The sequence below is a fragment of the Plecotus auritus genome (genome assembly GCF_963455305.1).
Source record: "Plecotus auritus genome assembly, chromosome: 5".
Lineage (NCBI taxonomy): Eukaryota > Metazoa > Chordata > Mammalia > Chiroptera > Vespertilionidae > Plecotus > Plecotus auritus.
In genome coordinates, this window is record NC_137776.1 from 146,102,002 (window position 1) to 146,126,605 (window position 24,604).

At 42.7% G+C, this 24,604-nt stretch overlaps 2 protein-coding genes across 16 annotated transcripts in view; one reads left to right on the top strand and one right to left on the bottom strand.

The window, feature by feature from the left end:
- The window catches only part of PRUNE2 (prune homolog 2 with BCH domain), a 216,543-nt gene that overhangs the window by 47,563 nt on the left and 144,376 nt on the right, over nucleotides 1–24,604 (bottom strand). For all 15 annotated transcript variants that reach the window (XM_080667408.1, XM_080667412.1, XM_080667417.1 and 12 more), the window contains one exon: nucleotides 23,651–24,407. In XM_080667408.1, the coding sequence (XP_080523534.1) occupies nucleotides 23,651–24,407 (757 nt within the window). The remainder of the gene's footprint in view (nucleotides 1–23,650; nucleotides 24,408–24,604) is intronic.
- On the top strand, nucleotides 16,163–16,384 carry LOC308247797 (stabilizer of axonemal microtubules 1-like; the record flags this gene model as incomplete). Its single annotated transcript, XM_080667423.1, has 1 exon — nucleotides 16,163–16,384. One exon carries the CDS (start codon nucleotides 16,163–16,165, stop codon nucleotides 16,382–16,384), a length of 222 nt encoding a protein of 73 aa, XP_080523549.1.

The following is a 24,604-nucleotide window of genomic DNA, read 5'->3' on the forward strand; positions in this document are numbered from 1 at the left end:
TCTGGAGGGATTTACTTGTTGTTGAAGGATTAGCCTGGCCTGAGCTCAGGTGCTTTTTAATAGGAAACAAGCAGTGAGCCAAGACTTGGCCTTACACACACACAGACAACATTTCTAGATGGTAATGTTTCCTGACAGGCATGGACACCGGCAGCCCTTTGGGGCAACAAATCATTCTTACAAAATTGGCAACTAAAAAATACAACTCCATAGAATTGAGGTAGCAGGTTAAAATGTTAATTGTTCTTTAGAAAAATACTGCATGGTTATGCTGCTATATTTTGGGGAAATGATTACATAAAGAGAAAGTACCTTTATGTTAGAGTTCCTAAAATTCTCTTGGCTTCCTTGTAGTCAAGTAAGATATACTGAACTGATAAAGTTACTCTCTCTAGAAATGGAGATAAAGAGAAAAAAGGAAAAACAAACACAACCTTTCAGAAGGTGTGCACCTTCCTTTGTTAAGTACATAAATTAGCCCTTTAAAGTCCAGTGGTTGGAGGACTGCCATTTCAGGATTCTTGTCTGATAAAGGAGGCTGCACAATTTGAGGCAGGAGTACATGGCGCTCTGTAAGCCCTAGGGCACTTATCAAATTACTCAACTAGGAGGCAGGACTGGTTTCACACTGGGTTTCATCAAGCTGATACCCAGGAAAGGATGGGAGCGTAGGTCCCATAACAAAGAGGAAGCTGGGTTTGAGCTCATGAAATGAGGTCTTTGGCAACAATTAGCTGCCCAGCTGGGCCTCACTCCCCCTAGAACAGAAGTGCTGTGGCCCCTAGAAGTCAGCAGCTGAGGCAGATGAAGAAGGGGGTGACAGTAAGGAAAGTGGAAGACAGTAGACAAAAGGAAGATGGGCACTGAGCACTCACCCACTTATCACATTCTCTGGGGGTTCTGCAAAATCCCACAAACCATAGCCATCTGTTTTCAGAGGAGGACATGATGCTGTCTCCTTACCCAGGGCTGGATTCTAAAACTCTGCAGGTAGCAGAAATCACTTGCAGTTCACACTTGGGTAAGTTCTTGAATTGCTCCCTGAATTGTAGCATATGCAGTTTTGTGTATAAAATTCTTTACAGTATATCTTATGAACACTAAAGTTTGAGAAACAGTGAGCAGGAATAGAAGGAAAGCCTTTAAATACCATTTAAACCATTTGCTTTTCAGACAATAATTAAATCCTTGGTTGTAAATGGGAGATGCATGGAGGGCAGGCACTCCCAATGCTTAGGGTCTAACATGGTGGAAATGACTAAATAATTATCTTTTGAACAAACAGCCTTATTTAGATTCATAAAGATGCTCTGCTCTTCGCTCCTCATTCTCGCTACATATTAGAACTTGATTATCAAAATTCCCTACCAACAAATTATTAGAATTAGTTAATTTTTTGTGAAAACATAATTTAGAAAAGTTAGGTGACTCTTACAGATGTGAATTACAAAGAAGTAACTGCTACAAACTTAATAAAGTTCACCCAGCATAGATTTCACTGTGCCCTCTCCCTTAGATACAAGCTCCTCTCTGACAATATTATGAACCTGTTGGGGCAGGTGAGGCTAAGCAAGGATGAGGTTCTTAGGAAGGCAGGGGGAAGAGAAGTGCACCATTGTTTGTCTTCAAGGTTAAAGATGAGTCTGCAGTGCCAGGTGGAAGTCTCAGCACAGACTCCTGCAACCCCGCCCACCTCCCACTTCGGCAGCTCAGCACCACCGGGAATTTCTCCACGGTGCAGACCTGTCTGTAAATGCCTCCATGTCCTAAGCTCCTGCCCAAAGAAATATACTCACAAGGGTTCCTCTCTCCTCACGGGCAATGCAACATCTACATTGTCTTAGATTGATTTTCTTCCCCTAAGTCACTCAAGAGCATGGACAAGCTGGCACCAGCACCAGAAATGTGAACAACAGGCGCCTACATGGATACTCTTTAACTGCTGCTCAAGCAGTTAGATCTGCTGATCCACAGGGCGTGGTGGAGGACTTTAGTCTTTAACTTCCTAGAGGACTTTAGTCTTTAACTTCTCTAGAGCAAACTTTTTCAGTAAAGGGCCAGATACTAAATATGTTAGGCTTTGCAGTCTCTGTCATAACTACTCAACGACTGTCACACAAAAGTAGCCATAAACAATATGTAAATGAAAAAGTGTGGTTGTGTCCCAATAGAACTTTAGGTACAAAAACAGGCAGTAGACTAGATTTGACCTGGGGCCCTAGTTTGCTGAGCCCTGCTCTAGATGAAAACAACTTGAATAAAATTTCATTTCTCAAAGTTGGATGTGTTTTGAAAATTGTGAAGCTTTAATATTGTGGGCAAGTGGCACTCCAAAATGGGGTTGTGTGAGTATAAAGTACGTAAGTTAATGGTAGTTTGGGGCTGTATTTCTAAAAAATTTAAATGCAGGTAGCACAGAATATTCACAGATATATACCAAGTTATGTGTAAAAGATGTCTATTGTAAAAAAAAAAATTTTTTTTGAGCAGTGTGAATTTGATGATGATACAAACATGAAATAATAAAAATTTCAAAAAATATTACTCATATTATATTGTAATATTTACTATTACTCATATTATTTAATATTACTCTTAGTATTATTAGAAGATTTGGGGCTAAACTAAGCCTCCCATGTTCACTGTGAGTTTCCAAGGTGGTCATGGAACCCCTGAATCAACCCTTAGACTCAACCCTTATGAAGAATGACAAATAAAGTATGGGCTAGTCACTCATCATGGAACCAACAGGAATTCTCAGCACATTCACTGTCACAGTCCTCAGGTAACTGTTATGGGCTGGATTTCATCCTCTCACCCTCTCTCCCCCCCGCCCCCCAAATACATATATTGAAATCTTAACCTTCAGGACCTCAGAATGTGAGTATATTTGGAGATAAGGTCTTTAAAGAGACAATTAAGTTAAAATAAAGCCATTATAAAAACCCAGGGAAAAAATGGCCACCTACAAGCCAAGGAGAGGAGGCCTCAGATGAAATTAACCCTGATGACACCTTGATCTTAGGCTTCTAACCTTCAGAATTGTGAGAAATAAGTTTCTGTTGCTTAAACTTCCAGTCTGTGGTACTGTGTTAGGGCAGCTCTAGTAAAGTAACACAGTATCTGACCGCTTTCACCAGCAGCCCCAGTTTCAAGAAGAATCTTAGCTCCTCTGAAGAGGCATTATCAGTCCTTCCCTTCATCCCTTCTATGAGAAAGCCCTGCTGCCTGACGGAGCTAGAGGCAGAGAGAAGCTGTCAGGCCCCTTGAGACTGTGAGAAGGAAGCCATCCCCTTTACTTACACATGCCCCTGCACAGTATAATCACATTCAATGAAACTAATTTATGAGACTTGATTAATTTCATACTCTCTGCGGAGATATATTCAGTAACCATACAACTATGCCAACTTCACAGGGAGATCTGGTTCATTTAGCTATTTGCCATTGGTATGTCTTCATTGTGTAAAGGTAGACCGTTATTTAAGGGGGAAATGTGCTTATATTTTTAAATAATTGTTCACAGAATTATAACATTACATAGAATTCTAAGACTCTGTCTGGTATATCACTCACGTTTTCTAATTACCAGGTCCCAATGGTGAATAAAATTTAGTAGTACTTGAAAATAAAATTAACAGCCACCGATTAGCCACCTAACCATCAAGCTGGTTAGAAACAAACTTTGAGCTTATAAATTGGTAAATGCTTCTCATGGGAAATCCAGTCTCAGGTCTTATATCAAGAACTTAACCTTTAATCACCCCTAAACTTAGTCTAATGCACACAGAAAACTTCCCCATAGCCAGCCCAGAGACGGGGCTTTACTCCATCCCAAGCTTTCTTTCCTTCAGCTATCAATATTGACTTTCCCATGAACCAATAATCGTCTAGTGCTCATCTTCATTTACCTGCCCTTCTAACATACAGCTGCTCTCTTAAGATCACACCATGTTGGTTTCACTTGTTTTATTTTAAGAAGAGCCATTTTTAGAACGTGTAATTTCATCTTTTCCTGGGTATTTCTGGGAGTTGGACATAGAAATACGCAATTGCTAAGTGTAATTTTTATTCCTCCTGTGGTTCTCTTGCTTCATGGGCAACTGTAGCTTTATCAGTGGGGCTTCCTTGTTGGGTTGGGACACTAAGTCGTGCTTGTTAGGGCACTATAGAAAGCCTGTGTTTCTTTCTGAATTTCTAAATTGAAGGAGATTTTGAAAGATCTCTATCTTCAGGCAAAACTACACCTGAACTATTTTGATTATCCACCTAGGATTTGCAAACCAGGTTCCCACAAGCTTTGACAGATGCAGCTTCTCTGGTACTCGCTGTTTGCTTCCCAGGCTAGTCTTTCTCATAGGAGTTCAACAAACATTTCAGTCCTAGAACTATATAGAAAGTGTTAACGTAGTCTGGGGAAAGGGGTATTACAAAGAGAATGGTTCAAACACACATTCTGCCATCAGAGAATTTTAAAATTTAGGAGAATAAAGAGAAAAGGACACATACAGGTCCACAGCAAACAGGACAGGTAGAGTAAGATGCCAGGAGAGCTAGCCACGGACTTTCAGAGATAGGAATAGTTCCTCCAGCTGTGGGCACAGAGTGGGTGAGCCTGGAAGCCACCAGACTAAAGGCAGTATTTGGGCTGGACCTTGTGGACAGGCTGGGGAGGGAGTGAGGATACATGACATCTGAGCTCTCATCCTCCCTTTCTCTGGCTTTGTCCCCAGCCCCCAAGCTCACAATGAAGACTCATTCTATTCTTCAGCTTGTCAGGGGCACCATTTGGCCTGATGCCTGTTCTCAAACTGGGAGTCCTCCTTTCTCACCTTGTAAGGTTAGAGTCAGACAGACGCTGCTCAGGAGGGAAGAGGACGAGATGCCACCCTCCTCTTCACACCCTACTCCCACAGGTCCACCTCAGTAGATACAGAAGCTTGCAGACCTGTGCTCTTGGTAACAATGAAAGTGCAGTCATAGAAACCATGGTCCAGCATTCGGACCATGAACTAATGCTGACTAATCAGATGTGGGTTTAGCTTTTTGCAAGGGCTTCTGCCAAAGTTGGCTCTATCTTGTTCAGAGGAGAGAGCATCATGCTTTCTTCCCCTTGCTTTTATTAACTAAATCAAGTGCAGCAAGGCTGCAGACTCTCAATCATGAGGAGCGAAATGATAATCTATGCCAGGGTGTGCCCATTCTTCTCCAGGCACCTCCCCAGCAGATTCTCATCTCCCTCAATTTTGAAGCACTATACCTTCCTTCCAATTCTGCCGATCTGGAATTGCCTCTCTTCTTTCCATCCCAGACACAATTCCATCTTCTTATGTTTCAGGTGGACTACCACCTCCCATCTTGCTTCCCATCTCTCCCACCTCATTGCCAGTCTATTGCCAATCACAACATCCAGCTCACAAAACATTGACTTCCAAAACCAACACATTTAATATAAACGTCTTTGTTTGACCCTCGGGGCTCTCCACTATTTAGATCATTCCATCCTCGGTGCCCCTACATGCTCTACCTTGCAGACAAAATGAGCTCCTAGTTTCTCAAATTTTGCTGATAGTTCTCTGGCCTCTACAGTTTGATTTTATATTCCCTTCTGTTAAAATGCTCTTTCCCCCAACTACTGAAACTACCTCATCCATGAGTCCTGTCCTTGCTCCTCTATAACAAACGAGAAGGAGCAAGGCTCTCCCACCTCTGAGGTCCCAGAGCCCCTTGGGTTATACCTCTTATGGAATTTACTTCACTTTGGGCTTCGCAAGCCATTTGTTTTACCCCCTCCTCCCCACTAAAGCGAAGTAAGAGATTACATCGTAATTACCTCTGTATCACATGCATTCCTTAGGGATAGCATCTTGCTCTAAACGCACAGAGAGGTGTTCAGTTTCATTTCCCCCGAATTTCTAAGGGTTGTAAGAAATTAGAAAATGCCACTTTATCTTTAAAAATAGAAGACTAGGTTTTTTAAAAATTGCATTTTTTGTAAAGCACTGATAAATGCAAATATATAAATCAGATTTTGCTAAGGGCTTCTCAAAGACCCTGGGGTGGAAGGAAACAGCACAAGATCAAGAGGTAGGCTACCCTGGTTCTGATCCCAGCCCAGCCACTGACTGTGTAATCTTGATCCAATTACTCACTCTAACAAGGACTAATTTTCTTGCCTGTAAACTGAAGAAGTGAGTCAAAATGAATTCTAAGACTTTATTTCAGCCTATATTACCTTAGCAGTTGAAGTTCAGCATGCAAGAATAATACAGAAAATCAGGCAACTATCAAAATTGCAGGCAAATGGCTTGACAGAGCCCTCAAATGATACGGTGCTCGAAAAGGGAGCATCCACCCCTGCCTCTTCTCCTACACCCTCTTGCACACCTATCGACCAGTACCCCACGATTCCTGCCGTTATTAATCCAGAAGGAGCTGTATGTAATTGTTGTCAACTCTGATGCAGACAGGACAGAATCTGTCTCCCACTACTCTTTCCCCTGCCCCTGTTCACCCCAACTATCCTATTAACTGGGATTGATAAGGAATTGAGAACCCATCCCAAATTTAAAAAAACAACAACACTCTATCAGGGGCTTGTAGGGGTAAAGCTTCTGCAAAATCTTGGCATGCAAACAAAATGTAAGCAATTCCAGGCTAGCTAAGAAGAATAAAAAGCTTCTCTTTTTTTTTCTGTAGGAGAACTCCACCTTTCCCACTGTAACCTCTATTAAGTACCTGAACCTATGTGCAAACCCCAGACCTTGTCTTCTAGCTAGCTAGAAAGGATGACATCTAGAGGTCAAGGAGGTATTCTGATCCTTGGATACAAGCTAAATCCTCCCCCAAGTACAAAGCCATTCAAGAATGAAAAACCAAATGGAATGGAAATGAAAATTCACTGGGGTGCAGCAAAGAAAGCCTTAATTTGACGTTTTGTTAATAGGAAGAACAATCTGGCTCATTATCCTTAAGCACCAAGCACCTGAGAGCTTCAGCTCTCATTGCTGACTACAAGGGTGATTTTGCATTACAAAGCTAACTCCCCTGGGGATGTCTAGGTGTTGCTAACTTTGAATGACAACAGCCTCCTCTTCTTTATTTGTCTTTGAGTTGCAGAGCAAGGCAAGGTCCAAGCCGTTTTTTTAAAGTACTGAGCTATCACTATCCTAAATATGTGTAATTTTCTAACAGAGACATTTCCATAAAGGCGGTTTTTTTTCCTCCCAAATAAGAAGTCTCTGTTATCAATTAAGAGAAATTTCAAGGGCCATTTTTTTAATCACCAAGAATTTTAATCTAATGATTCCTGATTTTACACTCTGTGAATATTATCAATTATGACTTTCAGAAAACTTTTCATCACATGAACATTTTGAAATGGACTCATTACTAGCAGCTCCCATTTTTCTGTGTGTGTGTGTGTGGTGGGGGTGTGGGGTAGGGAGGGGGCTTAGGGCTACCATCTGGTTGGAAGTGCGCCTGGAGGCTGGGCTCGAATAGCAGTTTACATAATATGGACACCATGTCAAGAGTTCATAGGAAAGAAGGGGGCAGTTTACAGAGGTTATGTCCCCCGCTCCCTTCAGTCACCATGGCTGGTACTCTGACCCCCAGCAGAACCATACTTTAAATCACTCCTTCTAAGTGGGAGTCTAGTTGTGTTTCTTTTTTGTTTCAACAGAATTCAATAACCTATGTATTTCTTATTTGAAATTGACCAGGTAGTAATATTTTTTAATCCCTCACAACTTAGTTTCTCAGGGAAATATTGCTATTTTATAGGCAGTGGATCCTGCCTGCTGATTTTGAAAAGGCAATAGAGAATATAAGCCCAGTTTTTAGGATGATCTATTCTGCAGCTTAGAACTTAGGGAAGATTGAAAGGCTAGAAGATTCATTAGAAAAATGAGAAGTTTATGTTACTACCTTCAATAACTATTGGCAATAACACAAGAAATAAAAATGCCACGGTACCAGGGTCGCTTAGCTTCTCAAATAATCCCCAAAGACTGTAATACCCATTGAGCGAAAGCCCTAAAATGTTTCCCAAGTGCCGCTTCCTTTGATGTTTCTATCTCATTTTCATCATAGACACGAAGGAATAAAAAAATGTGTATAGCTGTGCAGGGTCTGTGTTCCCTAATTACCTGACCGTGGAGGGAGGGGCAGGGAAGAGCATAAAGGACCACAGGCCTCGCCTGTGTAAGTTGACACAGAAGGAAAAGCAGCTGCCAGCTGTCATTTGTGAGGGTTGTGAGGGGCTGGCTGGGCAGGGCTCGGTATCCTCACGCCCCCCTCCTTTCTCTCCCTCCAACTCCCCAGCAGCAGCAGACCAGTCTCGGGGACAACACTCTCCCTTGCAATCTGTCCTCCCCACACCCCATCCTCCTAAGGCGCCCCAGGACCCACCTACCTTCGGGGGAGGATGCGAGGGGCCTGGCTGCCGGGAGGGTGAGAAGGATGCTCCGTTACAGCTCCTCAGCATCTCCCTTCTGGAGCAGTTAACTGCAAATACTGATTCGCCTCCATTTTCTGGTCACATGATCACTGGCACATCTAAATAAGGATGATCACCTGCCTCCCAGATCTCTCAGTGTACTTGCCACCACCACCACAGCTCGGGCTGGGGGACAGAGCTGGGCCTTGCAGAGTTTCATTGGGGAATACAAAATACTCTTTCACCCAGCTTGTAAAGTCAGAAATGCACTTGGGTTTTGTGCCTGTTCAGAAATATTGCTGCCACTCCTGTTACTGAGTGAGATTGGATGTGAATGAACCCAAAGCAAAGGTTGGAAGGAATTTAGTTACCCTGAAACCTATTTAAAAAAAAAAAAAAAATCCTGTGGCTTCTCAACACACCCAGTAAAAAGGTGGTGCACTTACTTTCACTTCCTGGACTATGAATAAAGGGCTATAGGGGAGCACAGTGGGATACATAAAGAAGTGCAACTGCAGGTCCTAGAGAAAGTTAGGAGGTTTGCCTGAGATCCACACGGTTTGTGCTATTGGGAGACAAGGTGTGTGGCTTTAAGCATGTGGACCCAAAGTCAGAGGCCCAAATTGGAATCTGACTTCCATCACTTATTAGCAAGTTTGGAGCAGTTACTAAACTGCCTGGTGCCTTGGACTCCTGATTCACAAATGGATAATAATAATGTTAATGTTACTTAAAAGTAAGATCATCTAGATAGAGATCTTTCAGAGTCTGGGTTAAAATGAACTCACAGTTAGTAAGTATTAGTTACTAATACTGCTATTAATTCTAAAAACACCAGAAGAAGTATTTGATGTAGTGAAAGCAGAAAATATGAATGAAAAGTTTATATAATGGAAAGGCATCCCTTGATTTGACTGATCTTCAAAGAAAAAACAACATTGTCAGACAAACCAAAGACTTCTGGTCATATTTAGGCAAACTGCCAATGTGATAATAACTATGCGTACCATTGTCAGAACTAGGTTGTTAGATCTTTTTCCTTTTTGGTGGGGTGAGTGGTTGGTTGGTTGGGAGCAGGCTGTGATAGAATAGGGGACTAGGCAGATTTAGGTAATCTCCAAATGGTCTAACTAATAAAATGGGAAGGTGAATTACTCAGCAGAGGACCTGGCCATGGTAAGGATTTAGGAAATGTTAGTTCCTAGTCTTAAAATGAGGGCATGTCACATCCTCCCCATGGCTGTTGGGGTTGGTGGTGGGAGGCAGTGGAGAAGGGAGAGAGAAAGAAGCAAGGTTTTATATCTTCTTTTATGTTAAAAGCTTACACAATTCTTCAGAATTATGAGCAGTTATAAAATCATTTCTCAGAGAAACCAAGATGGCAGCATAAACACCTAAACTGCTGCCTCGCACAACAATTTCAAAACTACAACTAAAAGACAAAACGGACATCATCCAGAACCACAGGAAGGCTGGATGAGTGGAAATTCTACAACTAGAAGGAAAGAGAAAAGCACACTGAGACTCAGAGGAGCTGCAGGAGGCAGAGGTACTGAGACACACGCACGGAGAGGACTGGCAACTGAGTGCACGGCTGGCTTTCTCAAGTGGGAGGGAGACAAAAGCTCCCAACTGCGCTGAACTCCAGTTCCGGGCGAGACTCTGGGGACCCAGACTCATTCGGGGAGAAACTGGATTGTCTGGCAGTAGGCGGAACTCGAGGGCGGCTTTCTCTCAGAGGTGCTTGAAGCGATTACCACGGGACACTGAGACACAGGGGCCTATTAGGGCAGGGCTGACGGGAAACCTATGCTGTCTGCTCTGCCCTGAGTCTCCGCCCCATCCAAGCTGAGCACAGAGGCTTTTGCAAGTCTTATTTCATAAGGATGTCTCCAGCACAGAAGTTCTCCCAGCGTAGACACAGCTGATCCTCACAGCCAATTGGCCTGGAGGTCAATTCCTCCCAGGGATACCAACAACAATCAAGGCTTAACTACAACAAGACTGTGCACACAGCCCAGAAAGGGGTGCACCAAGAGTGTCCACCTCAGGTAACTGGGGAGGCTGAGCCACTCGGCCCTATAGGACACCTAGCACACAAAGCCACTCTATCAACTCAGGGAAGCAGCCAAAATGTGGAGACAAAGAAACAGATCACAAATGAAAGAAATGGAGGAAAGCAAATGACTGGATATAGAGTTCAAAACCATGGTTATAAGGTTTTTCAAGAATTTTCTAGAAAAGGCCGATAAATTTAGTGAGACCCTCAAGGATATGAAAAAGGACCAACTAGAAATTAAGCATACACTGAATGAAATAAAAAATATTATACAGAGATCTAACAGCAGACTAGAGGATTGCAAGAATCAAGTCAAAGATTTGAAATACAAAGAAGCAAAAAACAATCAACTGGAAAAGAAAAAAGAAAAAAGAATCCAAAAATATGAAGATAGTGTAAGGAGCCTCTGGGACAACTTTAAGCGTACCAACATCAGAATTATGGGGGTGCCAGAAGAAGAGAGAGAGCAAGATACTGAAAACCTATTTGAAGAAATAATGACAGAAAACTTCTCCCACCTGGTAAAAGAAATAGACTTACAAGTCCAGGAAGCACAGAGAACCCCAAACAAAAGGAATCCAAAGAGGACCACACCAAGACACATCATAATTAAAATGCCAAGAGTAAAAGACAAAGAGAGAATCTTAAACGCAGCAAAAGAAAAACAGTTAGTTACCTACAAGGGAGTACCCATACGACTGTCAGCTGATTTCTCAACAGAAACTATGCCGAAGGGAGTGGCAAGAAATATTCAAAGTGATGAGCAGCAAGAACCTACAACCAAGATTACTCTACCCAGCAAAGCTATCATTCAGAATTGAAGGTCAGATAAAGAGCTTCACAGATAAGAAAAAGCTAAAGGAGTTCATCACCACCAAACCAGTATTATATGAAATGCTGAAAGGTATTCTTTAAGAAGAGGAAGAAGAAGAAAAAGGTAAAGATAAAAAGTATGAACAACAAATACATATCCACCAACAAGTGAATCTAAAAATCAAGTGAATAAAAAAATCTGATGAACAGAATAAACTGGTGAATATAATAGAATCAGGGGCATAGAAAGGGAGTGGACTGACAATTCTCAGGGGGAAAGGGTTGTGGGGGGTGCAGGAAGAGACTGGACAAAAATCGTACACCTATGGATGAGGACAGTGGAGGGGGTAAGGGTAGAGGGTGGGGTGGGAACTAGGTGGAGGGAAGCTATGGGGGGAAAAAGAGGAACAATTGTAATAATCTGAACAATAAAGATTTATTAAATTTAAAAATAATAATAAAAAAATCATTTCTCATGTGCCATCTGTCTTTCAGATCTGGGGAAATTAGAGGTGGCAGAATCAGGAGGGTGTGACTTTGCAGATGTTCAGCAAAAGCCTACATGTGTTTCCCAAAGATGAGCCAAAAATCGTCAGGGGAGAAAAGATGGTTTCAGAGCTGGCTGACTCTGGGCACCCAGGGTGAAGGTGGACAAAGGGGGATCATGTCTTTGTGAAGTTCTGGTTCATTAGAAGGAGTTTCCCTTCTCAGCTGAAAAAAAGGCAGCAGTTGGAGTCCTCAGAAAGAAGAGGTAAGTGTGGGAAGAACAAACACTGGGACTAAATCTGCTTTAAATAAGAATGTCTATTTTAAAAGTCAACAACTGATATGGAAAGAGATTAAGTCTGTCATCAGGCCAGTCACAGATTCCTTCACAACATTTAAGTAATACTTTGTTAAATAGGGAAGCGGGAGACTTCTGTTTTCATAAGTGACATTTCCTTTTGTTATGCAGGATGTTCTCTCATCATAGCACAAACTCAGAGTCAGCTCATCACTTGAGGAATTGTATTATTGTATTCATTACACGGAAGCAGTTAGGATTATTTTGAAAAGTAAGAATTACTGCTTCACTACAATGAGTAGCATCCTATTCTAGAGACAAAAAGGACATGGTAGAAGTCAGATTCTCCAGTGGAATTTTAGTTATTCTTTGAGAACCTAATACTTGTAAATGACTATTAACGAATGGAGGTTAAAGATAAAAGCAAGAAGAAGACATATATTGTCAATTGCTTCCTGAGTTGATGGTATAACAGATGACTAAGCAGATAGAACAAGTTTTCCTCTCTGGACAATCAAACTGGTGTAGGCAACAGAGGACCCAGAAAAGAAAATTGGACAGGCACACCTATTTTTCTCCAGGAAGTGAGTGAAGTGGATAACAGCACTCTAGGAAAACTGAAAGGCTAGGAGGGTCTTGGAGGAACTGTAATGAACAGGAGGAGCACAAGAACACAAATAACAGGTAGCTATGGTCTCAAATTTCAAAAGAAGGGAAAAAATGAATCGTGCAACATTAGAAAAGAAAGGTGCAGATGTCCGTTAGGAAGTGAATGCTTGTGTGCCCCCATATCCATATGTTGAAACCTTTCCTCCCACTCATGCACTGTTATTAGGAGGTGGGCCTTCTAGAATTAGGGTTAGATGAGACCACGAGGGTGGAGCTCTATGAATGGAATTAGTGCCCTTATCAAAGAGACCCCAGAGAGTTCTCTCATTCTTTGTGCCAGCGAGGATATGAGAAGTCAGCAGTCTGCAACTAGGAAGAGGGCCCTCACCAGAACCGGGCCCTGCTGGCACGCTGATCTTGGACTTCCAGCCTCCAGAACTGCAAGATAGAAATTTCTATTGTTTATAAGTCACAGTCTATGGTGATTTTTTTAATAGTATTTCTGAACTGACTAAAACACTCCCCAACGAAAGCTCGCACATCTGCCTTGGAAAAGGAAGTAGCAGACACCAGAAATTATCACAGCTTATATTGGACAAACTTCACTTTTTGTTTCCATTCATTCAATCAGGCATATTGATGGGGTGCCTATTAGGTGGCAGGTGCTGTTCTAGGGGTACAGTAATGAACAAGACAAACCACACTTCTGCTTTCTTGGAGAGTACATTCTCCTAGGTGGAGACAGATACAGCAGAATCAACCGAACCAATATAGGAGATCTTTTCACATAGAAAAAAAGTGGTATGAAGAAAATAAAGCAGGATATTGTGAATGAGCTTAGTTCTTAATCACAGCACTACTGACATTTAGGACTGGATAATCCTCTGTTGGCAGAGAGCGGATGGTGGTGGTGCGGGGGTGCTCTCTTGTGCACTGTTGGCTATGTAGCAGCATCCATGGCCTCTACCCATTAGATGACAGCAGCATCCACCCCAGTTGTGACAACCAAATATGTCTCCAGACATTGCCAAATGTTCCCTGGGTGGGGATGCAAAATTACCTCTGGTTGAGAATCACTGGGCTGAAATAACTTGGTGGTACAGTTACTGCTACTCTAGATGAAGTGGTTGTAGAAGCTGGTGAGCCACAAATAATGAGAAGAGCATTCTACCCGGATATAAAGATATACAAGCCAAATCACATCCTTGAGGGGCCAACAACCAGGTAGGTTGATAAGAGAGCTATAAATATAACACGAAGCAGACTGTGAGGAAGCCCACAAAAGGCTGCAAAGTATAGGGAGATTCAGGAGAGGGAGGGAGGACTTCTGATTGAAAAGATGGAGCATGTTTTAGGAAGGAAGAGATATTTGGTCAGGGTCTGGATCTTCAGTGCAAAGCAGAATTCCAATGTACAGAAAAAAGGGTAGGGGAGCAAGGAATTAAAAGAGGTGCTGAGATAAGAGCAAAGAGGCAAGAAATAGAATGAAGTCTCTTCAGGGGAACCATGAACAGTTCTATGAAGAGGATATATGCATTTATTTAAACTTTCACTTTAAGGCAATGCTGGTAGATATGTAAAAATCCACCACCATCACATGACTTAAAAGTAGCTGAAAAAGAAAAATACTGACAGGACCACAACATGGCATTAGGACTTAATTTAATACTAGTGGCCCGGTGCACAAAATTTGTGCACGGCGTGGGGAGGGGTGGTCCCTCAGCCCGGCCTGCACCCTCTCCAATCTGGGACCCCTCGGGGATGTCCGACTGACTGCCGGTAAGTACAACACAGATGAGTAAGAGCCTATAATCTGATAAAATTATTGGGAGGTACTGTTTTGAGTATTATTACATATTCCCACACATTCTCCTTTGTTTTCTCTTTTTCCTCTCTCCAAGATAAGTAGCTGGTTCTGCCTTTATTGCTAATGGAGAAAGATTCAACAGAACATTCTGGATGGTGGCTACCTGGGTGTAGACATAGGTAAACATTTATTGAGCTGTACAATTGAGATTTCTGTATTTTACCTGGACATTTGGCTCTTGTGTTTGCATAAACATAAACAGTGGCTTCTAACCCACAGGTTAGACTCATTCAGGGACACTTAAAATTTACTGTTGGCTGGATACTCTAAAAATCAGCAAAATCAGAATCTATGGAAATTGAACAGAATTGGAACACTAATTTCTGAAGGGGTAGACTTGTTGTTTGGAATATTTTAAACACACACACACACACACACACACACACACACACACACTCCTCAAGTAACTCCCATGAACAGCTATCATTGAAAATCAACCCCCAAGGGAATTTAGAGTCCTTGTAAGGGGGCAGAAGAATTCAAGCACAATAAATAGACAGTTGTGTCGCTAGAAACAGCAGGAAATGTGGGCCTTCCCTCATGCCCTACAGCAGCCTAAAAAGCCTCGCGCTGCCTGCCTCGACTCCCTGGGCCTCCGATGAAACAGGACTTTGTGGGCAGGGCCTGGCACACCCGCCCCACCTCCCTGGGCCTCCGATGGACCTGGACCCCACGGTTGGGGCCTGGTGCTGCCCGCCCTGACTCCCCGGGCCCCTGATGAAACAGGACTTTGCGGGCAGGGCCTGGTGTTGCCCACCCTGCCTCCCTGGGCCCCCTGATGGACTGGGACCCCACGGTTGAGGCCTGGCGCTGCCTGCCCCAACTCCCCAGGGCCCCGATGGACTGGGAACCTGTGGTTGGGGCCTGGCGCTGGCCACCCCGCCTGCGTATGCAAATTTACCCATTATCTTGATTGGGTTGATTTGCATATCACTCCTGATTGGCTGGTGGCGTAGCGGAGGTACAGTCAATTTACATGTTTGTCTATTATTAGGTAAGATAATAAAATACGTATTCTAGAATTCTATACACTTGATAATGGTGAATGATAAATTTGGCTGTGAAATGTAAGCTTCCAAGGAGCTGACTCAAAATAATAAACATGATCAATTACATAAATGTTACTAATTAAAGGAAGTCAGATTCCCCAGCTAATAGTTAAGATGGAAACTGAATTTTCTCACAAGAGCACAGGCAATCTGATTAGAAAATACTGGTCTCAGTAACATCTTTGGCATAGAGATAAGCGCCTCTGGCCTGACCTAAATTTGCTCATCAAGATACACAACAAAAAGATACAGGATAAAAAATCTATGGTGTCCTCATGCCCATAGGCCTCTGCTTGCTTAGGCTTCAGCCAGGGCAGATTTTGGAACATGGAAGGAAAGATATGCATTACATATTTTTTACTCAGTCTTCCATAAATTCTGATTCTGAGTTGATCAACATGTTGAGATAGATTATGGGAGTGAATTAAAAACTCTACTCCCACCGCGTCCGTCTCCCTGCGCCAGCCTGGACAAGGGCAGGTGCGTGGGAACTAGGGTAGCGGCTGCTTGGAGGCGCTGCGCAGTGGGCCCCGGGGAGAGCATGCGGAGCTGGCGCCTGTGTCAGAGCTGCACCTGCGGGCGACATCATTGTCCACATGGAACTGCAAGGATTTATGAAGATTCTGGCGTGCATTACCCAACAACCGAATATTTGGGAAACTATCCTAGCTATGGCAATGTTCTTCTACCTCAGAGTCTTAAACCCAAGCAAGAAGTTCGAGCGTACCGTGGTGAAATGGAAAGAATGACGACATTTAAGTAAATATTGAGAAACTCTTTGCTTTACTTCTTTTTCTCCCAACTCTTCTGGTCTTAATAAAGTTGTTTAACTCTTTAAGCAAAAAAAAAACAAACAAACGAAAACTCTACTCCCTGGCCATTACTTAAAACAAAATTCTTATGTTAATAATCAAAAGAAGCCACATCTCTTAACCAACAGTTCAAAAAGAGGGAAGGTAGCATTCTAATGTCCTTGACTGGTACATCTTAGATTTCTAAAAGTCACTCCAGGTTGACCCAATCCTGCAGTGATTTTTTCACAGCCTCTGTTCTCAAAGAACTCCGTGGATGTTGGAAACAAGACCCTCCAATGCACTGGAGGAATAGTTAGCTAATCCTGTGTGTTAATACATCTCAGTGCACTTTTCAGACGCTGAGCTTCCACCACTGTCCAGTGAAGCCAGGTAACTTCTGTTTGCTGCTTCAGGTCCACTCTCCTACTTACTCCACCCACTCTCTGTCTCAGGAGGCTCCCAATGAGGCCCCCTGGTGGGTGATCTGAGGAAGATAAAGGATATGCACTCACTGGGCTCCCTCCAGTGGGAAGACCTGAGGCTGGCTGTCCCTCGGCAGGTCACCACTCCTCTCACTGTGGCCCTTTCAACCCCAATCCTCTTGTGGTAATCACCTCCTCCCCTCACTCCTGAGGCCTAAGAAAGGTAACATCTGTACTGTTGCTATTCCTGGGTTACTGCACTATTCCTGTGGGTTCCTCACACTTTGCCTCCATCTTTATAAATACCCCCTTCATTAAACATTTCTCAAATTATCCTCATTTGAATGTGCCATCTCTTTCCTGCTGGGTCCCTGATACACAAATACATCCTGCTTTTAAAAGCCATGATTTCTCCTTTCCCTAAAATGCTATCAATTTTCATGAAGGTCTTTTTTTCTGACATTAGTTTTGACATTCCGCCATTCCAGCCAGAGACGTACCTTGGATTTTTCCCTCAAACTAGAAGCCAACACAACACAAAAGGGCTCCTCTGTGGGAGTCCCTCCCACGGGACAGCTGAGTTGTACCTCGTCTCGATGCCCGTGGCTTTCTCTTGCTATAAAATGCCTCACCACAAAATACCAAATCTATAAATATTTGAAAAACTTAAATGCACATTGAGGGGCTTTGTTTCTGTCATGTCCCTCTGGCCTCCGGCCACTCAGGTTGGCCTCACACACCACAGATGGGGAGCAGCCCACACACGATAGTGGCTCTCACGGATTTGCTGTGGTGGGAAACATGTGTTCAGGGGTGGGTGAACCGAGCTCAGAAGGTCACGGGACAGTGTAAAGGGTCAGAGCCAAGTTCTGACTCAGTTATTCTCAAACTATCTCGGTGGGAACTTGGGCTATTAAACTTGATGTGCCTTTTAATGGGACCACGGGAGAATAAGAATAAATGCATCAACCTATAAAAGAAGTTCAAGAACATGGTTGTTGTGGCCTGTGTGTCTGAGCTGGAAGGAAGAAGACTTCCATTCAAGTCCCAACTTGACCACTTTCTCATTTCTGGAGGACATTAAACAGCTCGCTTAAGTCAGTTTAGGAATTAGGGATAATAAAACTTGCCCTATCTCAAGTGGCAATTGGGTGGACCAAAGAAAATAATATATTTGTCTATCTGTAAGCACTTATTGGAAGTCTGGGTTGGGCTGGCCAGATGTGCAGAGGTGGCAGGGATAGGGGTGGGATGAGGGGGAGACACCAAAAATAAATTTTATTTTTTTAAAAAGAGGAGACTAAGGCCTGAATTAAAGTGCAAACTTAAAAGACTTCTAATGGTAATTATCACCACCAATTCACCAAAAATACCAAATAATCAAATATAATTACAAAAATAAATGAACACAGAGTCAGCGCCAAGTCTGGTCTCCTCAGTTTAGTTCAGGGTAAAGCCAAAACTAGTGAATAAACAAGGGATTGCTGTAGTTTATGGAGTATCAACTTACGTCGAAGAAAGGGCAAATGTTTGGAACTGGGATACAGCCTGTCCAAACAGCAGGACCCAGAGAGGGGCAGAGTGTGCTCAAAGAGCCTGATTCTTCTCTGAGTGCCCAAACATATCATCACTCAACACTGAGAGTAAGAGGGAACGGATAATTGCTTTACCTGTTTTTCATTTTCAACATTCGCATGGATGTGAGACCCAATGTACTAACTCCTCAACCAGAAGTCCTGGACAGAAAAAGCCTGATTTTAGAGGACTTGTGAAAAACATAAAAAGACCACATGGGGTCAGAGGGAAGAATATGAATTCTTTCCCATAGTCTCGTCACACAGAAATAAAGTTTAAAATTGACCAATTTAAAAAAGAAAGAATGCACAGAAATCACCATAAGAAGCAGGTCATGTGGAATATGAAATATATTGTGTTTGAAGGTGATTTTTATTTCAGTGAGTACCAAGTAACTCACCTCTCAGAGCTAGGAGACAAGATATAGCTCCACAAATATAAGGATCAGGTTATTGCCAAATACTGTTTCAAAAGTACACGTTACAACAGCTACTCCTCCCCTCTCCCTTCTGCCCTTCTCCACACCACCCCCCGCTGCATGTATCTACAGAAGATTGGATAAGTATTGTCAGTTTTCTTAGTCCTCTGGGAAATTATTTCCTTGCCCCACACCTATAGAAAGCCAATATATTTGTATATCAATTGTTCATTTTTATATAATTCAGATGGTGAGTTTACAAATGGTAATGGTTTCATACCTGCTTAGCATGTAGTTCTGGCTTTTGAATACAACCTGTGATGATTAATGTTACATGTCTACTTGGCTAGGCCAGTGGTCGGCAAACTACGGCTCGCGAGCTGCGGTTTGCCGCTCTTTTGACTAATGAGCTTGCTGACCACTGGGCTAGGCTCTGGTGCTCAGTTCTTTGGTCAAACACCACCCTAAATATTGCTATGAAGGTATTTTTCAGATGTGATTAACACTGAAACTTTGAGTAAGGCAGATTATCCTCCAGACCATGGGTGGGCCTCATCTAATCTGTTCAAGGCCTTAAGAGCAAAATCTGAAGATTCCTGAAAAAGAAGGAATTCTTCTCAAGTCTGAAACCCAGAGACTCCACTGCCCTGCAGAATTTGGACTCAAGATTGTAACAACTCTTGCCTGAATTTCTAGCCCATGGCCTGTCCTATAGATTTCAGTCCCTAAAATTGTGTGAGCCAATTCCAATTCCTTGAAACAGTTTCCATCTTATCTATCATCTATCTATCTATCTGTCTATCTATCATCTATCTATCTATCTATCTATCTATCTATCTATCTATCTATCTATCTATCTCTATCTCTATCTATCTGATCTCCTATTGCTCCTATTGGCTCTGCTTCTCTGGAGAACCCTGACTAATATATAATCAAAGTATCCCTTCTTTATATGATATCCTTGCAACAGTGCCTTCTTTTTAAAATAAACTTATAAATGGTTCTTAATTTTCAGGTAAGTCCGTGTGCTGCTGATTACTCTGCAAATGTTCTCTGTGACCACATAGGAAAACTCAGGCCCATCCATCACTCGGGAATTAGTGAGCGATCCTGAGCTGAGGGAGTTAGAGGGGGACGACTATAGCTGGGGGATGACCAAGGTGTTGGCAAAAGCTTCTGGGAAGACTGAACCTAGGGAACTAGAACACTGCGCCGAAAATCATAAAGGAGAGAGTTTCTTTCTCAGCATTCACAGTAAGTTTTGTGAAAAAGAATTAGTAGGTGAAGGATGAGGAGAAAAAGCACCTCATCTTCCTCAGGTTTTGAAAATAGGGCTTACTGCTCTCAAAACAGTGTGAATGCTGCGAGGGACTGCTTGGATGAGCGGAGGGCAAGAAGCCAATTTGTAGCTAGTGTGTCATATCACAGCCTATTTCTATTTTTTGTTTGTTTTTTATTGATTTCAGAGAGAGGAAAGGAGAGAGAGAAGTATAGAAACATCAATGATGAGAGAGAAGCATGGATTGACTGCCTCCTGTATACCCCTGCTGGGGATCAAGCCCACAACCCAGGCATGTGCCCTGACTGGGAATTGAACCCTGACCTCCTGGTTCATGGGTCAATGCTCAACCACTGAGCCACACTGGCTGGGCCTACTTCTATTTTTGAAGACCAGGTTTGTTTGTTTGTTTGTTTGTTTATTTATTTATTTATTTTCAATATATTTTTATTGATTTCAGAGAGGAAGGGAGAGAGAGAGAGAAACATCAATGATGAGAGAGAATCATTGAGTGGCTGCCTCCTGCATGCCCCCTACTGGGGACTGAGCCTGCAACCTGGGCATGTGCCCTTGACAGGAATGGAACCCGGGACTCTTCAGTCCACAAGCCAAGGGTCCATTCACTGAGCCAATCCAGCTTGGGCTGAAGACCAGGTTTTAATTTATTTTTAGGACAGTCTTGATTTTGGGTCTTCTGTCCTAAGATGAGATTATCTGTTAAAAAATGTTCCGGGTTTTTGATTGGGAAAATATGGTTATCTTATATTGCTTCTGCAATTACTTGCCCGTCTCCATGATTTGCTTCACCATATTCTTTCTGGTTAATGTGGCTGGCCTCTCCCCACTGCTCCCCCTCACTACCGTGCCTTTCCAGAGCATGACCTTCATTTAATGTCCATCTCGAACTGCACCCTGTGGGGCACAGTGTGACTTTCATGGGCCTTAGGCACTTTTGCCTTCATGGGCTCCTTCCTTCATTTAAAAAAGAAAATCTAAAAATTTATTTTACATCCTTGTTGGCAGAAAGAAATATAATCCACAAATGAGTATCCAATAATAATTTTTTTTCCTTTTGACTTTCAAAGAAATTCAGAGCCTTTCCTGGACCCCTTCGAGTATAATGGGCGTTGGGAACTCTGCCTCCTGATCCTATTGGATAATAAGCTGTCCCAGATTCCTCCATAAAAATGCCTCCCCTCTTACGTACTAGCATCAGTGCACACTCTGGACACAGAGAGAATCAAATGCAAATCCCAGTGTCTTCACTTTCTAACTATAAACCAGAGCAAGTGACTCAACCTTTCAGCACACCAGTTTCCTCCTTTGTATACTTCTTACCTCATACAGTTGCCATAGTAATGTGAAATCACGCATACATAGTGCTTAGTACCTGGTCCATGGCCAATGCTTGTAATTGGTAGCTATTTCTATTTAAACTGACGTTGGTCATTAACTACCTTCATTTAAGTATTACACTATTATTTACCTTTTCAGTTATGTTTAACTCCCTATTAAATGTAAACCCCTAGAGGGCTGGGGGTAAGTTTTAGACCAGTGGTTCTCAGAACTTTTGGTGTGCATCGGAGTCACCTGGTGGAGAAGTACTGAAATACGGATAACTGGACCCCATCTGAGTTCTTGAGTCGGGAGGTCTGGTGTGGGCTGGTAATCCACATTTATAACTAATACGCACGCCATGCTGAGGCTGCTGGGTTTGGGACCCCCCCCCTTAAAGAATCACTGCTTCAGACAATTCTGCCTCCTCGAAAATCTAGCACAGAGTGAAGTTTTCAAGTACTAATATTTTCATACTACTATTAATGCTGGTAATAACACTAGAGTCTTAATAATACAAATATTTCCAAGTAAATTATTTATGCAACAGGTAATACAAATGCCAGCAGGAAAATATGCCCCCTCTCCCAAACGTGAGACAACTTTCATTATGGCAGGAGCTGAGCAGAAAAGGCTGCACAAAGAAACCTTATTGAAAGAAGAGGGGCAAGTGGCACAATGGAATACTATCATCTGTTTGACTTCAGGGCCATGTGCAAAATGCAGACAAGAAGCCAAACAGTAGCTCAGCCAACTCCAGGCTGCCTGCGTTCTTAGTTCAATCTATAACAATGCCAGCAGGGCTGCTGGGATCCATCTGCTGCTCTCTTTCTGATAACGGATCTGGGGTCTCTGGAAGGAAATAGCTTGACAGGAAGAAAAAAAGATTAGACCAACTGAAAATGCTGGATTTATGAAGCTTCACTTGAATCTGGTATAGCTTTTAACTCTTTGTGGCCTTTGACTAAGCCTCAACATACCCCTGCTATTCTGTGTGTTCTCCGTTCCCTTCTTTCCTGGAGAAACATAATTTTTGAATACCAAAGCTTTCCTGGATGTATTGTAGCTACACACAAATTAAATTTGCAGGATTTACTACTGATGGAAGGCTTGACATCCTCCAGCCCAACCCACTGGTTTTACAGATGAGGAGACTTAAGCCTAGGGTTATCCTAGAATACATAACCGACATGATAGCATCAGTCTGGAGTCCAGATTCCTTGACCCACAGTGGCTATGTGGTGTGTATACTCCTTTATACTCCCAAAATGAGTAGAAAAAAATGATATGTTTTTTCCACTACATTTTGAGGGGGAAACATGATTTACCCCTTTACTTAAGTTACTTTTCACAATTTGCCCTTTTGTCTCTGGAAGCAGGAGAGCAAACAAAGAGAAACATGAACAACTCTAACCAGTGTCAGTAGGGCCTGGAAGCTTAGGGGCAGGGACGACATCCTCTTCCCTGCTATGTCCATGGCTACCCAGACTCTCAGCACAGAGCAGATTCCAAAAATCATGTGGTGAGTGAATGGATGAATAAATGAATCACTGGTTTAATGGTTATTTGTTGATTTTCCAGCCAATCAGGGAATGATGTTTCACACTAAGACTTGAAGCTTGCTGTGGAGTCTCCTTATTCCCACTAGTAAGTTAAGTACTTGTATAAAACCAGAATCACCTTTTCTGTGTGTCTGCTGGAAAGTATAGACTTTGGGGGTAAAAAAACCCTGTACTGTTCATGCTGGTTACTTAATTCTAGGCAAGTCATAGAATCTTTCTGATCCCTAAGTCCCCTCCTGCTGTCAGTATGGGTAAAATAAAGAGAATAATACCTACTATCTCAGAGTTGCTGTAAGGATTAAATAAGATAATGGTGCAACTGCCTGGTGCTATGAATAAATTTTAGTGTCCTTTCCACTCTGGTTCCAATGGCCTATATAAGGCTGATACTGGTGTTGAGCAGGACAAATATTGGGAGGGTAAGTGTAAGATTCTGGGTGGAAACTGAGGGGCTTTTTTGGCTGAAAATATATACAAATCATGGTTATCATTATGGCTACCCAGCAGCTACTTTTATTGATGGCATGCTCTGCAATAAATATAAGCAAAACTAGGTATTCTTAATATCCCATCATCCCTCACCGTTTCCCTGGTTTCTAATAAAATCATTTTCAGAAAGAAAGTAAATTTAGTTTTTTGCTTACCCGTTTGGTCTTGGTTTCCTTGTTCTGGGCTCAAGAAACTCTGTCTCCTCCTCCATTTCTGTCTCAGGGATTATGTTTTTCTGTGAAGGCTGTGGTGAAAGCATTTCCCATTCATTGTCATGGGCGACAGTCTGCAACATAACTGTATCTGGGCCAGCCCTGCCTCCGCTCTTGCTCTTCTGAGATTGGCTGCACAGACCAGAGGCCTCCTCTATTGCTACAGATTCCAGAGGCTTTGTTTCTCCTAGAGCCTGCATTTGGGGACTCATGCCCAAGTTGTGATCAGATGCTGGCTCCACAGCCTTGTCAGACCCTTCGTCCGTAGCTTCTGACAATGGATTGCCAACCTCACTATGGCCCAAGACCATCCAACTCTGTTCTTGCCCAGGGCTTTCAAGAGATGATCTCTTATCATCTTCAGAAGACATTCTCTCTGTGGAATGATCTTGTCTTTCACTTAAGGAGTCAGACTGACAAGTGTCTGGGAAGTTTGCTACTTGAGTTCCTGGCAGCCCCGTTTGTTTGGAACCTATGTGAAACTCTTCCAATTCCGATGTGCTTTCTCTTGCTCCGAAGGCCTCTGGCTCTGGGGGTGAATTTTCTTCATGGTTTACAAGTATGTAGTCCAGGTGTTGTGCCTGATGGTCTTCATTCTTCTCCGTGTTCCTTTCTTCTCTGAATTCTGGTTTTATCGGCTCAGGCTCTTGGGTAGAAATTACTGCTTCTTCTTCAAACTCGAATATTCCCTTGCTGGCACCTAAATGTGGAAGATGAGGTGAGAAGGGGAGAAACAAGGCTTAATTAACACATTATGTGATCTGTGATCTTTGCAAATGATCTATCTATGGAGAGATAATTTGAGAAATATCTGTTTAACAGATGGCAGCCAGAGGTGAGGTAGTGGAGAGGCTGGGTGCAAAGGGTGAAGGGATTAAGAAGTAGATTGGTAGTTAC